We start from the raw sequence: 17,773 nt of genomic DNA, 5'->3' as shown, positions 1-17,773 counted from the left end.
TGAACGCCTTTTCAGGAATTAAAAACAAAATATCCAGGAATTTTAAAAACTCCGAAATAAAGACTGAAAATTTTTTTGGTGCATTAAATGAAAAAAATTGCAAATGTGCCTTTAACTGAAAATAATTTCAAAAATTCGTTATTGTTGTTGTTGTTGTTGTTGGGGATTTTCTTCACAGAAGGGATTTCTCCCGATGAAAACAGTTATAGAAAATTAGTCCACGTCTCTCTGCAGTGTTGACAGTTTTCTGGTTTTTACCGCATCATGGTATCATTCCACATTTGCTTTAGATTTCTGTAATTTAAGCCGTTATGATTTCCGAAGTCAATGCTGTGATGAAGTCTGTTGGCTATCCTTTGGGAATATACATTTCGTAGAATTCAATAGAAAGAGTCAATGACAAGTTTATATACTATGTGAATAATTTGACAAAGGCTGCGGTTTCTGTGTGATGAAGAAGTCAACGTACATGGAATAACTTGATGAGGTGCTGAACTCAGATCAGTTCCAAAAAATCAATGGAGCAAAAGATGATATTGTGATCAAAAATGAAAAACAGATCAATAACAGCCTGCAACAATTAATGAAGCAAAGGAAAATTAGTGACAAAATTTATCAAAGACTCTGGTCAACAGGTTCATAACCAGCGAGGCTTTATGGCCTGGCAAAGGTACATAAAAAAGATAAACCTCTCCTACCTGTTCTTTTGATACCTGGTAGCAGCTACAAAAACTTAAACAGACTTCGGACATCATTTTTCCGGAAACTACCGGGCGCAAACACTGAAACTAACACGCAAGATGCTAGAAAGGCTTAGAGTCTCTCACTCTTGAAGATGACGAGCAGATAGTATCTCTTGACACCAACGTTCCGGTTGGAGAGGCTATAGAAATTGCTTTAAGCGAACTCTATTCAAGCAACCTAGCTCCAGATATCCCAAGATCCGCCATGAAAAGATTGCTAAAGCTTGCGGTGACGAATGTTCCTTTCAAATGCAATGGAATTTGTTATGTACAATCAGATAGTATGGCTATGGGTGCATCACTGGCTGTAATACTAGCAAACGTGTGGATGAAATCGTTTGACGCATCACTACAAAAAAAGAGCTCAATGAAAATATTTCCCGATCTGACCAAAACGGAAAAATGCAAAGACTGCAACCGGAGAGTGACTTTCCGCGGAAGAGGAGTGGAATGTGAGTCATGCAAAACCTGATTTCATGCAAGATGCCGAAAGATATCGAATGAGGAATACGCCAACATGCAGGATGTTGTTTGGATTTGTACTGATTGTAACAACCAACAGATAGTGGGGCGTTTTGAGGAGATGAAATTGTTTAAAAGTTATGTGGATGATATTATCTGCACGGTTCGTGGTGACCCGGACGTGTATTTAAAATTTGCAAATTCTTTACACAACAACCTGCAATTTACCTTAGAAAAAGTTAACATGGAAGGGAATTTGGCTTTCCTTGACAAACGTAAAAGTAATATCACCTGTCATTGGTATCAAAAACCAACTGAAACTGGAATAATACAGAATTTTTGCAGCTGTGCACAGCTTCAGCATAAGAAAAATGTGATTCAAGGGACGGTTCATAGGGTTTTTAATGCAACCTCTAATTGGTTGGCCTTCGATCAGGCTCTTGAAAAGAACAAAACTTGCTGGACCAAAAATCAATATCCAGAGGTTTGGTCTTCAAAAATAGTGAACCAGACTCCAGAAAAGATAATAAGTGGTGGTAAAGACCAATTGAGAACAACACCAAAAAAGCATCAAAAAAGCAATACTAGATCTTATGATAAGCCAACTATTTTTCTACAATACAAAGGCAACCTTACTCAAAACTTTGCAAGCAAATTATGCGAATTGCAGGTGGTTTTTACATCGCGGAAATTAAGATCATGCCTGCCCACCCTGAAATCATCTTTCGATAGAGACCTGAGATCCCACGTGGTATATGAGATTAAATGTATTGGATGCGGATCCATCTATGTTGGGCAAACAAGCCGGCATGTTACCACAAGGATAACAGAACATCAAAAGAAGGATTCACAGGTTGGTCAACATCTGGTTGAATGTCGTGGCGCCACGAATGACATTGAATGGAAAACTCTGGACGCGTGTCAGACGGTAGAAAAACTAATGATTATCGAAGCTATATACATCAGCAAGCTGAAGCCGGCACTAAACACACGCGATGAATATAGGGGGCGGGAACTCACGTTAAAATATTAGTTCAAAATATAATTTTGACTAGATGAGGATACATAGGGCAAAAAACATTTTGTGCATGACAAAACGAAATTTGCAAAACCTCCACAAGAGAGATACCTAAGTTTAGGGCAAATTCTGAATAACCCTGAAAATACAAGAACATGGCCAAAATCGAAAAATCCGGAATAGGAATGTTTTTAAATAAATTGATAACGGATGTAAATATGAGTTGTAAAGAGGCTACATATGGAAAAATTTTCGATTGAATTTTTAGAATAGTTCCTAGAATTGTTTTAAGTGTGGTCTCAGACAAATGTTAATACATATTTTTTTTATCTTTTAACAATTTGTAAAACAGTTTTAACCTGACGATGAACGTAAAGTTCGAAAACGTTTGTTTGAATTAATTTTAATTAGACAAATCGGTTTCTTTTACATTTGTGAATAATCTTATTAGATTGTGAAGTCAGTCTTAAGAAAACCTGACAATGAATTCAATGTTCGTTTTTAAATTAATTCAATTTTCAGTTGACAACTCAAAACCTTATATTCAATTCCTATTCAAACTTTTCGGGCTTTGCGTGATGATGCAAGTAACTAGAAAACGTTCGTTTTCTTTAAAAAATGCATAATGACTTCAACTGATTAGAATTGCTATTGGAGTTTAGGGCATCTGAAGTAATATTGTCTTGTTGGTCCACGATACCCTTAGGTGTGCCCGTTGGGCTCTTCTCATCATAGACCCCTTATGTTATATCTTTGTTTCTAGGTTATAATTGGAAAGACCCGTCGTTTTATGTGTCTGAAAACCAGTTCAGTTTGCTGCTCAGTTGGCCCAATTAAATTTTTTGAAAATTATATATTTTGCTCATCAATCAAGTTCTTACCTGAATGACAAGTTTTTCCAGCAGAAGAGATTTTTTTCTTCAAGCAAGAAGATAGTCGTATGAATCATGCTGATCCCGGGAGGTTTTTTGTGTTGATTCACAAATTGTCTAGAGCAAACGTCACCCATGGAAGCTAAAATCGGTCCCTGAACTTATTCTGCTAATCACAAAATAATTCTTAAGTTCAAGCTTTATTGATGGCTTAAATAGATGTTTCCAAAGTTCCTCAGAAATTGAGAAAATTTCAAAGTTTCTTTGTTTGCCAATCCCATCCGCGTGAACAGTATATCTTTAGTTCAATGCACTTGGCGCATTGTATGCAACTGCGGAAACTGCAACATTAATCAGAAACTTACGAATCTGGACAATTGAATGGGAGCAATACCCTGAAGAACGAACTTCGACTACTAGTCTGTAATTGGAACAGAATCCAGCAGAAGTCATCTGTTTTCAAAGAAGTATTACATTGTAATTCATTATGTAAAAATATGGCCCCAAGGGGTTTAAATAATATGCACCCTTTAAGCTGGGAGGGGGTACAAACTGAAAAGATCCACATTTTTGATCTAGAGATGCTCTCTTACTCTTACTTGTGCAACAATCCGAGCCGCTAGTAAGACAGAGTCCATCATCGTTTGAGCGAGTGAAACTGCACCCATTCGGTAAAGCCTCGCCGGTTGTGTAGAAAAATAAGGCTGTAATGATTAAAAGAATGCTTGCTCTGTCTTGTAACTGTCTTGACAATCTGGAGCTCTTCGGAACTTGGAAGTTAAATTGATAACTGTTATATAAAATGATATGATGTGTAAGCATCTCCTCTGAAACAAGCAAGTGCGGCGTTGAAACTTTTTTTGCCTGTTGAAGTTAAATAGTAATGTGTCTTTATTTTTTTTCAGTAGCGACAGTTACTCAAAATAAAATTATACCGTCAAACGCTTAAGATAGAAGTGTGTTGTCATTGTAAATTACAAATTCAGATAAGACCACATGTAATAGAGAATAGTTTTAAACATTGAAAGGCATGCCTAATGTATTCAGACTAACGGCTAACTTTCTGCGGTATTTGATGGTTTTTTTCTGTTCAGCAAATAAACATTTTTCAACATGATTCATAATTGCCTGGCCACCATCAGTAATAACATTGAATAAATAGCTGTTCTAACACTTCGTTGGAGGCATTAAAATTGCATGTTTTATGAGATCAGTATTGACATTTTCAACATTAGTATTAAAGGAGGAAACAAAACTAGCCTTTCTTCAATTGGTAACGGCAAAGTCGCCGCAGCGTTTTAAGCAGTGAATCTTTTTTAGTTATGCTTTGCTATAGATGAAAGCATCGTGGAGCAAAGAAGTCGAAGCAGAGTTAGATGCTTGTTTAGAGCTGCAGCAAGATGAAATTGCAGCATTGGAGGCCATTTATGACACATCGTGGCAATGTATTGACCTGAACAAGTTTGAAATTGAAATTAGTTCATCAGAAAGCGCAAGATGTTCTAACACTGTCAGATTAACTGTTAATTTCACTCCAACATATCCTATAAACGAGCCACCTCTGTTCGAACTTTCAGCCCCCTGGATGAAATCGACTGAGAAAGAAGTTCTGCAGGACATTTTGATTGATTGCTATTTGTCTAATTACAAAGAGCCTGTGGTGTTCAAGTGGATTACGGAAATAAAGGATTTCGCCGAATCATGCCTTCAAAGTCGAAAAGAGGTTACTTTCCTTGACTTTTAGAAAACTTCCTTTAGTCGCTGAAATGTGCGGTGTTTCAGTACAGGTCGTTATTATAAATAGTTTCAGATTAAACGATGAAAGAGAGAGAGTTTAGGTTTTAATTAGTGAGTTTTTCACTGTGGTTTTCACCCTTCATTTACTGCTGAGCTGTCTTTCTGCACTGGATTGCATTTTCCACAGCTGCAATTGATCGCCCAGGAGCACAGATCAACCTCCGAATATTTTTTGCGAAAGTAGTTCAAGTTCGATTTTGAGATTTTTTTGCCTAATTTTTCGGAGCTTACTTTTCCTACCTTCAGTATTATGTTAAGTAAGTAACTGGCTCTTTTCCAAAATTTTTTGTCGGCTTTCTCAGTTCTGAATTTTGGTATCATGATTGGCTCGTTTTGTCTTGTACTTGGGTGATCGTCTAGGTTTTGTTTAATTTGATTGCAGTTATGATGTTGTTTCAATTTAGCGCCGATATTAGCATCAATAAATCAGGCAATTCAAAGTAGTGTGACTGCGGAAGCAGTTTCAGTTCTGTTAATTGTTCTTTAGCTTTTGGAACTGTTGCTTAGTATCCGTGATGTAGCTTTCCTTTGAATGCGCTCTAATGATTCGGTTTCGTTTGCAAACCACCTAGATGAGGCATGGCTTATGACAGGTATCGCATATCTAACGTACGCATCTATTTTAGTTTTGCCCGCTGAAGATGATAGATTTCTCTTGAAGAAAAAGGCCTTCCATGCTTTTCAGCACCTTTTATGAGCATTTAGTTTCGTTGTCAGCTCTGGGGTCACGATTGTGCCTAGATCTTTTTTTTCGCTTTGAAATGTAGAAGGCATTCGGAGTTTAGTGTAAAAATTTGATCCTTATGCTCTTGTATTTTGGGAGACTGGGAGTATATGCATTTACTTTCATTTAGTTTTTTGAGCACAATTTTTCAATGTTTAACTGGTCTTGATGAATTGGGTCTAGTGTAGAAGATACTAGTTCAAAATCATATGCATAACCGAATGCTTTGCACTCCTTCATTTTTTGGGTAGATCATTCAAACTGATAATAGCAGGGGTCTAAGCAGTGAGCCTTCAGAAACACTTCTTCGCTTTGATATACTGTCAGTGATCTGATAACTTATTATTTTCCAGAAATTTAACCAACGCCAAGTTCTGTTTTTTGGAGCAGCAAATTATGAAGCACGCTATCAAAAGCCCCTTTTGAAATCCCTTTTTAGATTTGGTACAAATATTTTTTTCCATCTATTCTGATATACAATAGGCCTAAGAACAGTTAAAGCTGTGTTATAGCAGACCTGTCTTCGGAACCTATGCTGCAGGCAAATTTTTCAATATCGTGTAAATTACTCGATCGGGACCGCAAGCTTTGTGTTATAAGCTTGCTCAGAACATTTCGTATCTTTATTTCATCAATTTCAATTCCATTGAGGCGTTTTTTCTTAAGTTTTTTTTTAAATTTTAAAGAAAAACGATTTTAAAGATATTGCTTAAAATCTGCATTTAACCTGATCGTCATTTTTTGATCATTATTTATCATTTTGGGGTAGCGGTTGCCCTTATGCGTTGATTTTAAGTATTTTGAAGATCAGAGAACCTTCTACTTCTTCTGTGACGTATCTCAGTCTTCTTCAGTTTAATCAGCTGGCTGAGGGATGTTTTAGTTGCAATTCTGCTTTGCAGAGTTGAGCCAATTTACGAGGTGAGAAGTTCCTTTCGTAACCCAGGGAGAGAGATTGGATCTATGAAAGGTCTTTTGATGGACTTTGATTTTAGTTTCCAGATCGAGTGGGACAGTAAAAGCTGTGTGGTCAGACTGGAAACTTTTGTTTAAAACATTGCTATCACATCTGTTGGTAATTGCGATATCAGAATCATAGAACTACACTGATTTGGTTTTGGCCCTTCTGTTTTAGGACTCGGTGGATATTAAGCTCCGAAAAATGTTCAATTTTGTCCAAAATTGTCCAGTTTGTGCTTTCGATTTTTATATCTCAGTAAACATAATTGTTTGCCAATTTTTGTTAAGGGCTTAATCATGGATTTTTTAATAAGGGAAGTCAATGAGTCCTCAGTCCCTCTGTATGGACTGTTTGTTGTGGGGTTGTATAGGCAATATAGTACAATTGTTACATTCTCTGGCTTAGCTTTGATCGCAACATACACTTTTTTTCAAATTAAAGATCTATTCCTTCATGAGGTATGCTTTTGACTGCCAAAAGTACACCCACATGTTCTGATTTATGGAGAATAGTTTATCTACCATTTCTATGAATTGTGTAATGTTTTAACGAGATGCTCTCATTTGGTACATCATGTTAGTTTTAACGAGATACATCATTTGGTACATCGATATCATTTTTGGCTTTAAGGGTGCGATCTTTTCTTTCACTAAATTTACCAAGCCTTTTCAAATCAGTTACGTTACAAGTCACACTTAAGTGCTTTGTGATGAGTTTCACTTTTTTCAGATCATGTTCATACCTTTCACGGCTGTTATATGTTTTCAGTTCAGGATTGCCTTGGAACCTGATTCCAACCTTTTGTTCTTTTGTTAGCTTTTTAGAATAAAGCGGAGGGAGCAGCATTAGTTGTCTTGGATTCAATCATACTTTTTACGTCTTGGAGCTGCCCATTTTTTTGAAAGATTTTTGACTTTTATATCCGCTCGAGTCTCTTTCAAATCAAGCTCTTTTACTTCTTCATTTTCTCTGAAGCTTGTAATTTGCCTGACTAGTGCATCTTTCTATTTCAATTCAACACTTTGCATTTTGGAAAGATATTGTTTTAGATTCGCCGATACTCATTATGACATATTGTGTCAAGTCAGTAGACCTTGTGATTAAAAGCATAAAATCACCAAAAACTTCACAATGGGAAAATGCCATTTTTGGTTCGGTTGAAGATGAGCATGAGTGACAACGTCGAGGCTCTTGAATTTTTATGCTTTTTAAATAGAAAAAAAAACCAGTTAATGTTAAGATAGTACCTTGATGGTGGAACAGGGATCTATGTATCTTAACTGGAATTACTGGTGACTGGGCAGAAGAAGATAATGGGATAGAGAAAAAGATACTGCAAAGGGATGCTAGAATGACTTTGGCCACCATGGGCCTATGTTCTAACCAGAGAAACAACCACACCAAAAACCGCTTCGCAGGGTACACTCAAAAATTTCATGATTGTTTCTACTCGCAGTCGTATACAGGACCTTGTTCATGAGAAGCGATACGATACTTCCTTTCCCTTTATCGTTAATGTGGACGTTGTCGTTATCGGACAATTGGGCACTCGAACAAACTGCGTCACTTGTGCCACGGAAACCCCAAAGCTACTTTTCTGATTCTTCGCATAATCGCTTGTTGAGCGTAAAATAGCTAAGCACTTCGTTGTTCTTGTAATTCGCTTTAAACGTTTCGAGTTCATTTTTTTGGTGGGAGGGGCAACATGGGTGATGCCAATGACAAATACCTTTTCAGTAATTTCAAGGTGTTTGCCAAATCGACTATCTCGTCGACTTCTTTCTGTATGGTCGAGTTCGAAGAGAGGTAGCCGTTGTACAAGTCGTTTCCTCCAATTAGCAGAGCAGTTCGGTCGTAGTGGCCAGGAGCTGGAAGAAATTGATGAACGTGTTCCACTCTGGAACCAGGCAATAATAGGATGATGGTATCCGGGTAAATAATGTTCCCATTTCTGAATCCCCAATTACAAGATCTCTGTTGTCGGATGATTTGAAAGTGTGATATATCCTTTCACATGCACGCAACTCGACGACATTTCACATCACGAATTATCAGGGCAGCCGTGGTGGCTCTTTTTGAGGTCTTTAACCAGACGATACAAAACCTTCAAAAGGTCTGAAGCTTAAAATTATTGATTGCAGACTCCGAAGCTCGAGAAAACTTTCGGGAAATTCAACATCTATATTCCTGGAGCGCGAATTCGCATTATATCCCCCAGCTTTACCCTCCCAAAGATAAATACGAGTTTTTTGGACTCAGTGTTTGTTTTGGGTATCACACATCGAGGCATCTATCGAAGACAAGCAGCAGAAGTTAATACAGAAATCCTTGCAAACTCGTATCCCCGTGTGGCTGGAATTATGGAGATCTCTGCGTTAAAGTATATAGTGAACAACGTAACGGAAGAGGTACTGTTCACCTTAACGAAGGGGGTCGACGAGGAATCCAATCAATTCTCAAGAATAAATTTTTGTACCAGCGGGTTGAACAGACAGTTTACGAGATTCCCTAGCAAATGTCAATACTAGGTGAGAATCTTAGTGGTCTGCTCTATGTTGGTCTCCTGTAGGTATCACTCAGGTTGCTGTCCGCTAGTTCGATTTCCCTGCTGCCTAGATCAGCAACCAGTGGTCTCTTGTTACCACTGGAAGCTTCTGTTCTTTTAGGTATGTGGGCTTATCGAGTCCCTGGCTCTGAGCCCCTCCCAATATAATACTTATCTTGCACAATGGGGATTCCCGAAATCGGGTAGCTCCGGATAACAACTATTTCCCCACCGTGAATGAGATGCGGGGCAAAACCGAGCAACAAGCTGACCACATTTGCCAAAACAAAAAAGTGCGCTGGAATGTCTCACGTGAGACTTCTCGCAGCTGAAGAATGCAGAATGAAAAAGCAACGACACTTTATGGCGACAACAGGAACTGCTTACAACATCTCCAAAAACTGTTACTACTGAATTTGGAAAAAATTTCCCAAGCCGTGCACTAACATATTCAGAGCCTGCACTCTGGGTAGATGTTGTCTTGAACTTCCTAGACGAAAGACTGACAGAGGCACCTCTGAGTCTGTTGTGTTCTACAATGTAGCCGATCAGTGTGATGGCATTCACCTTATTCAAAAATCAATGGATACTTGGAAAAACTAGATTTTGCACCCACTGTAATAACAAAGACTAGGTCAGTGCAAATCTTACTCAATCGCCGACCCCAAAAGGCCGCGTCCTATTGAATTCTGCCTGAATTTTCACCTTGATAAGAGCCTTGTTATGAGTAAAGTGAGTATGCTCAAAGGGACTGCAGTCTTTGTGGAACCAAAGCTGTGCTGGAAAGATCGTCTCAAGAAAACGAATTAATAAGCCAGATTTTGCTGTGCTGGAAAGATCGTCTCAAGAAAACGAATTAATAAGCCAGATTTTCTATATTGCCTTTGCCTACCCATGAAGCAACGTGTCTTTTTAATAGCCGCACAGCGATAGCTGGGGCTATTATTGGCCTTCTCTTGGTTTTTTTTTATTTCGTCGTCATGATTTTTGTTACGACCATATGACGTCACAGCCACTTTTTGTTCATTCGTTCATGCAATTTCAACTAAATTGCATGCGTGACGTCATTTTTCGCTCTTAGTGGAGCGAGTTTTTTTTGTTCATTCGCGTGATTAAGTTTTTGGTCACGCTTGACTTACCTCACTCTCAAAAATGACTTCCTCACTTTGAAATTGACTTTTCAATTGATTTTTCAAAATTGATTTTCAAAATTGATTTTTCAAAGAGATAAGGTCAAATGGGTGGTGTCACTCTAAATGAAGATTATTTGAGATCAGCTAATAGAGGCAGCAATAACTTATACAGATTTTTAATCAAAATATAACAGATCAGCCTTCAATGAAAAGACAATTTTTTTGTCTGTCTTTACTTTTTTTGAGACTGCCGATCTACGAATCTATTGCGGCTACTTTCTGGCAATCTGCCAGCTATGTTTTTGTTTGGCCAACGGTTGTTTCACCATCCGTGGAAAGCTCCTGTGTATCTCGGTGCTTTAGTTTTTCGAAATAATAAATTGACTAGATGCCAATATGCATATTTTACATGCTCCTGTCAGAGCTGCTTTTGGACGAAGATCATTCAGTTTTACCGTTCCTTACGAATGGATTAAATTGCTTTTTGAAATGAAATTAATCCACCATGAGTTTTATCGGAAAAACTGAAAATTTTTCTAAATCTTTGATTTCGAAAGCACTTTTGGGTTTGTGAATGATGCGTAAACCTATAATAATAATAATAATAATAATAAGCCAGCCAGTATACCTATCAATGCTAGTTCGGATTGACTAAACAACCCGAAAAGGTGCCTCCTCAATGCTCTTGGCTTAACTAATAATGCAAAACGCTCACATTTTCTAGATGCCTCATTACTAACGAAAGTGACGTAGCATTCATCACTGCAACGTATTTGGACCAAACTTTTGATGACAAAGTTGCCTCACTTTTTAGATGATACCTGGTGATCGGAAGACGCGACCGCTGCAACAGCACTCAAGCTGGTGTTCTTGATTTTTAGAAGGTCTTATAACATCTATGTCACCAACGTTCCTCTACTAGACTGTTTTCATTTCGACTGTGCTTCGGAGCTCAACAATCTGGGTGACTCCAATTCTACTACTGCTTGTCTACCTTTCTGCCTCGTGTAGTTCCTATAATATCCCAATGAAACATGACTGGATAGAAAGCCTTTTCAACAAAGCCTCTGTTCTTATTATTTCTGTGAACCAGCTCTGTATCCTAGGGGATATCAACACGCCGAAAATACGGTTGAAAATGTCAAGTAGCGGTGTCAACTATGAGTTACAGGTATTAGATGTACTTAATGCCTCGGTGAGCATGCTCAAAGAGACTACAGTCTTTGTGGAACCAAAGCTGTGCTGGAAAGATCGGCTCAGGGGGAGCGAATTTTATGCCAGATACACACTGGTGGAAAAGGGAGCTGACTGCATACTATTCGCATCAAGAGAACTCAAAATTTGCCTTTCCTGTTGACTGCTCCAATTAGGACAAGTTCATTGAAACAATAAATAATAATTGCCTACACATGAAGCCATGTGTCCTCTACAAATTTGTACGTTTTGGGCACCGTTTGGTTCACCATTCGTGGAAAGTTCCGGTGTATCTTGTTGAATAAGTTTTACGAAGTAATAAGTTGACTAGATGCCGTTATGAATACAATTTAGAGGCCCCTACTGTCAGAGCGGCTTTTGGACTGATCATTCAGTTTTACCGTTCTTTATGAGTAGATTAATTTGCGTTTTGAAATAAAACTAATACCCCTTTAATTTCCAATGAAATTTTTATCGGAAAAAGTGAAAACTTTGTTTTATATTTGAGTTCGAAAGCACTTTTGAGCTTATGTTTGGACCACGTTTGGACCCTTCAACGTGGTTGGACCAAACCTTTGATGACATAGTTGCCTCACGTTTTGGACGATACTTGGTGATCAGACGACGCGACCGCTGCAACAGCGCTCATGTTGATGTTGTCTTCTGACATCAATGTCACCAACATTCCTCTACTATGCTGTTTTCATTTCAGTTGTGCTTCTAGTACCAATTCTAGTACTGCTTGTCTACCTTTCTTGCGCGTGTAGTTCCTACAATGTCCCAGTGAAACATCTCCGACTGCATAGAGAGCCTTTTCAACACAGCCTCTTCTGATTGTTTCTGTGAACCAGCTCCGTATCTTAGGGGATTTCAACACACCAAAAATACGGTTGAAAATGTTAAGTTGGAGTGTCAACTATGAGTTACAAGTATTAGGTGTACCTAATGCCAATTTTCTCAGTCCGACCATAGTGAAACCCCAGAGCATCAGACCCAAAGTATCATCAGTGAAGCCCCAAATCCTAGGCGAACAGCATCCTTGATAACCTTATGGTAAGCGACTGCGCTGACGTTTTTTCGATTGACGCAGATGCAAAGATCGGTTATCACTCTCCTAGTTTTCGGGATTGTTGTACCTCAAAATGTTTTCCAATTTCCTCTCATCTTCGATTTGACTTTAACAGCAAGCGCGCTTTTGACAGCTTCGCAACTACTGGCAACTGGATGAATTCATTCTCACCTTCGTGCTGCAATGGTAGCTGACCTTGAAGAAGCGATCTAAACTTGTCCTACTTGTGTACTACTACCCTTCTTGCACAGTTCATTGTTATAATGGACTTGGAACGCTCGAACGTGTCTCCACGCAAAATCCAACAACAATAACTTGACCACTCTTGGGAACGCACAATTAAACTTCGATGAATCCTTAGAATTGGACAGAATAACTCTACCCAATGGTGTCTCAATTGTTTTGATCTAAGACAGCTTCAAATTACTGCGTTTCCTTTCTAGCCAATTTCTCCCTCATAAGTATGATGGAAAAGCCTCCTCGACAGACAAAACTCTCCAACTTGATGCAATTATTGATAACATTTTAAAAATTTAAAAATTATCTGAAATCTGCAACCCACCTGGTTTTTATTTTTCCTTATCTTTTTTGAAGCTTCACTCAGTGCTATTTTGCGATCTTTTGTATTGTCTCTGCGTCAAACTTTAACTAGGTCCTTCCCTGCAGTATAGAAAGTTCCACGCATTTTTCCTCTAGACAAAGACGGTCACAAAAACTGCTTTGAAGACTGTAGAGTTACAAGCCTCCCGCCCAAAGTATCTGATTTTCGAAAAAAATGTTCGACAACTTTTAAGTGGCCACTAAAGAGACTCCATCCCAAACAGTTCGGCTTCAAATCAAGACGTTGAGTAATTTCGTAGCTTCTAGACTAGCTGGAAGCAATTTAGCGACGACCATTATCAGATATTTTGTATGCTGTCTACCTTGACTGCGCTAAAGCATTTCCTTAAGTGCCACACCAGGTCGCTTTACAAAGACTTAATACTTTTGGTTTCAATTGAGTTTGATTTTGATGATATCATCCTACTCGGTAGACCTCAAAAAGTCTTCATCAATGGTCGTCTCTCAAACTCTCGGAGTACTAAGAGTACTCGGTGTTGGACCCTGTCCTATTTCTCGTGATCTTGAACGATCTACCAATTTTTATAGACGCCATTCCCTGGCTCTTCGCGGACGACCTCAAACCTCTCTTCATTTGATCAAGTTTTCATTATCTAGGTTGATTACACAATTGGAACCTTCTGAACACATCAAAAACAAAGTATAAGATTTAGGTCAATCACTAATGTCGAGTTGAGTGGTAGCGCTGTGACAAACGTAACATCACAAAAAGATCTAGGAGTAATTATGTCTTCCAACCTGAAGTAGAGAACTATATTGATGCCAGAATTTGTAAAGAACGAAAATCATTTTCTTTTGAAAAATACCATTCCATGGAATACACCTTCAAACAGGAACTACAACCTCTATCGCAGTTTAGTCTTATCTGTCCTTTACGGCTCTGTCTGTTCGCCAACTACTTCATCACTGAAGAAAATCGAGTCTTTCCAAAACCGCTGTTTCCTGTGGGTACTTGCAAGAAATACGAAGCCACGCTGAGAAGGCATAATGTGCTACATGTTGCCTACATGCTTGAACTGGAGTCCTGGCTGATTATAAGCTGGCTTCTCAGAAAATACGGTTATTTTTTGGGCGATATTGTGACCTACCACCCGAAGAACTCACAAAAGACTGTTAATTTAACCCTCTGGTAACCTCCTTAAGTCGAAATATTCGGTTTTCAAAAGCTTTGTAGCCTCCTGAAACTATCACCATCGCCATTCAAGAACTAGTGATCGACATCCTTCATGTATTAAAACTGTGAAATCTTTTCTTTTTAAAACCTTCGACCATGATAAAACATGTACTTACTATATACGCTGCTGCTGTACTAAATGTTCCCATGTCAAAAAATTATTTTTTTCTACCTATTTGTTTATGGGTGCATGAATAGGGAATCAAGTCTCTACATCTCACTCTTCCTCCTCGACATTTTTTACCGTATGCTCGAGTTTTGGAATGTGACCTCGCCAGTTTTTCTAATCTAGTTATATCCCACCATAGAAATTGTTCGTAACCATAACGCCAGATGAAGCAACCTTAGTTTGACCACGAATGCAAAGGTTTACATCGTGAACGTCAAGCGGCCTATGATAAATTTTGGTCTAAATTTATTACCAGAAAATTTGTCTGTATACAGTTAGAGATGAACCAAACTGTCAGATATACTGAAATATTTACTTGCAAGAAATGCGAAGCCACGCTGAGAAGGCATAATGTGCTACATGTTGCCTACATGCTTGAACTGGAGTCCTCGCTGATTATAAGCTGGCTTCTCAGAAAATACGGTTATTTTTTGGGCGATATTGTGACCTACCACCCGAAGAACTCACAAAAGACTGTTAATTTAACCCTCTGGTAACCTCCTTAAGTCGAAATATTCGGTTTTCAAAAGCTTTGTAGCCTCCTGAAACTATCACCATCGCCATTCAAGGACTAGTGATCGACATCCTTCATGTATTAAAACTGTGAAATCTTTTCTTTTAAAAACCTTCGACCATGATAAAACATGTACTTACTATATACGCTGCTGCTGTACTAAATGTTCCCATGTCAAAAAATTATTTTTTTCTACCCATTTGTTTATGGGTGCATGAATAGGGAATCAAGTCTCTACATCTCACTCTTCCTCCTCGACATTTTTTACCGTATGCTCGAGTTTTGGAATGTGACCTCGCCAGTTTTTCTAATCTAGTTATATCCCACCATAGAAATTGTTCGTAACCATAACGCCAGATGAAGCAACCTTAGTTTGACGACGAATGCAAAGGTTTACATCGTGAACGTCAAGCGGCCTATGATAAATTTTGGTCTAAATTTATTACCAGAAAATTTGTCTGTATACAGTTAGAGATGAACCAAACTGTCATATATACTGAAATATTTACTTAATTTATCCTGGAATCGTTTTCTTGACCTTAGTACTGCTTAAGATTGCTGGAATTCTATCAATGATGTTAGGGGAAAATAACATTTTACCCATTGAAAGTTCGGTATGTATATATGCGGACATAATTAGCTTCTTTTGTGTTACTAGCCATACGCGTTATACGGACAACACGCGAGGGGTAACATGTTTTTCAACAGGTTTGATCTTTTTAGGCAGTTCAGTATTGGGCAAAGTTTGTGCAACGATTTTGAAACCTGTATCGTGATATCGTGATCTATAAAACCCGAATTTTACTACTTGTGATCAATAAAACGCGTATTTTTATACTTCCGTTTTTCGCTGAAGCGTCATTGGACCAATTTTAACTGATTGGGGATTTATATGTCGAGGGGTATGAAACCACCAACCCTGCGGTTTTCTTAAATAATTATAATTTTAACGGTTGAAGTATTTAGTGTTTACCAAACAACAAAAGGTTGCCTTTCAGGGTGGTAATAAACAAGCGAGCCAAAATCGTCGGTTAAAGAAGGAGGATTCACCGGAATCCTTTATACTACCCAGTTTGACAATGGATACACTGCTCTACATTAACGATCATACAGTGTCATCGGAGATAATTTTGGAGCGGAAAAGCTATTTTCAGGGACATTGCATCACTGTCCGTTCACTCATAGATGTTGACAATTTCATGATTTATCTAAGAAGGTAACCTTAATTCACTGCTTTTCGAACTACAACTAAATGTTCAAAAGTAATTGACGAATTGCTCTGATACATCATATTTTGTATGAGACAATGCAAAAGACGAATGCAAAAAGACGAATGCAAAAGAATATAGTGAAAAGCTTAATATAAAAAAGGAAAGACGTATTGGCAGAAAGTTTATTAGAACACCAGCAACCAAAAATAGAAAAGAATGTAAAATGAAAAGGATGTCAGCACCTAAGAGTCTCAAGAAGTATAATGCCAGCTTCGGTGTAAAAATAAAACTTTATCATGTTCTAGACTCTATCAGGCTGAATTTATTTGCGTCATCGGTGATCAAATTTAACGAGGAGTGCCACATTTTTAGTGCGCGAATGTTTTTAACAAACTTGTTTTTGAAAATTTTAGTGTATGATATGCAAACTCCGTATACAGTATTTGAAGTAGCATCTTTAAATGCGATTTGTCAATGTAATACGGTCTGCGGCGGGAGACGACTTCTTTATTAACTATGAAAACATGATCCAGTTTTACTTAGTTTGCATGTCTTGATAAAATCTGTGTTTCAGTATCCCAAAAATAGCCAAGGCTACCCACAATATAATGGCCTATCGATTTACAAATGAGCAGAATGTGCTGTATACGGACTACGATGAAGATGGTGGGTGTTTTCTTTCTCTTTTAAATTATTAGTCATGATTTGAAATAAATTAACATTCTATTGTACACTACACCACTTTTGAGTATATAAATGGTGCCTGAACCAATAATACTTCTAATTAATCTGACCAGTTGAAGACTTGAGTAGTATCCCACTAAAAAATGGAATGTTTCATGTTTTCCATTGAACTTCTGGATTTTCTCAGTTTGTGACCAGCAGTACGTTATGCACCGTGCAGTTAAGCGTTGACTGCCATAATTAGTATAACGTCAAAAATTTCCTGTTTCTGATTATATAGTTTGCCTTGGTTGATATCGGCATTTGCTGCCATCAGTTTTACACGTTGCTGCTATCTGGTTCTGTTATCTCGCTTAGATTACGCGCCAAACATAGCCTGTCGCCCAGATACAACAGCAAAATATGTTTCTGCAATTGCTCGATTCTCTTTATTGTATGACCAAATAATAATTGCTGATGAGCACTAAGTGCACATCACATAATTATTGAGTGTTGCAAGAGACCCTCTGTCTCTAAGTTATCTTTCTTATATAGGAGAAACGAATGCTGGAGGACGCGTGGCCCATCTTCTTGAGTTGACCAAAGTGAATAATGTGGCTGTCGTTGTGTCTAGGTGGTTCGGAGGTGTTCTGCTGGGTCCTGACAGGTATACTAAATGATGAAAGCTGAAAAAGAAAATAATCCAAGATGCATTTGTAGCGTTCATTCATCTCCTGAATTCATCATTTCCTGTATTAATTATTTGACCGGAAATTCTCTCGAATCTGTCTTAATTTAATTTTTTTTATGACATTAGGTGTTGTGTTAATGGGATTTTAATCATGATCTATGCCGTTTTCCATCAACCATCCCTGTTGCCAGAAAGTTGCCGCCATCGATGCA

The 17,773-nt window shown here is 38.1% G+C and overlaps 2 protein-coding genes across 8 annotated transcripts in view; one reads left to right on the top strand and one right to left on the bottom strand.

The window, feature by feature from the left end:
* LOC142345732 (uncharacterized) overlaps positions 1-4,052 on the bottom strand; it is a 188,103-nt gene extending 184,051 nt beyond the window's left edge. For all 4 annotated transcript variants that reach the window (XM_075398021.1, XM_075398022.1, XM_075398024.1 and 1 more), the window contains exons 1-2: positions 3,695-4,052; positions 3,105-3,237 (exon numbers count right to left, since the gene is read on the bottom strand). In XM_075398021.1, coding sequence (XP_075254136.1) covers positions 3,105-3,237; positions 3,695-3,917 — 356 coding nt within the window. In that variant the 5' untranslated portion in view covers positions 3,918-4,052. The remainder of the gene's footprint in view (positions 1-3,104; positions 3,238-3,694) is intronic.
* A 282-nt stretch (positions 4,053-4,334) lies between these two features.
* The window catches only part of LOC142345734 (protein IMPACT homolog), a 34,637-nt gene continuing 21,198 nt past the window's right edge, over positions 4,335-17,773 (top strand). For 2 of the 4 annotated variants that reach the window (XR_012759353.1, XM_075398025.1), the window contains exons 1-4: positions 4,394-4,818; positions 15,995-16,212; positions 16,782-16,873; positions 17,426-17,537. Coding sequence is in view for 3 of the 4 variants with exons in the window: in XM_075398025.1 (XP_075254140.1) it covers positions 4,432-4,818; positions 15,995-16,212; positions 16,782-16,873; positions 17,426-17,537 (809 nt within the window). In the remaining variant the exon portion in view is untranslated. Of the gene's footprint in view, positions 4,819-15,994; positions 16,213-16,781; positions 16,874-17,425; positions 17,538-17,773 lie in introns of all 4 variants that reach the window. The other 2 variants (XM_075398026.1, XM_075398027.1) reach the window with 2 other exon arrangements.

This window comes from Convolutriloba macropyga, chromosome 9, assembly GCF_964194025.1.
Source record: "Convolutriloba macropyga chromosome 9, txConMacr16.3, whole genome shotgun sequence".
NCBI classification, from domain to species: Eukaryota; Metazoa; Xenacoelomorpha; order Acoela; family Convolutidae; genus Convolutriloba; species Convolutriloba macropyga.
Note: the sequence above shows the minus strand (reverse complement) of the source record. Positions and strands in the feature narration are given on the sequence as shown.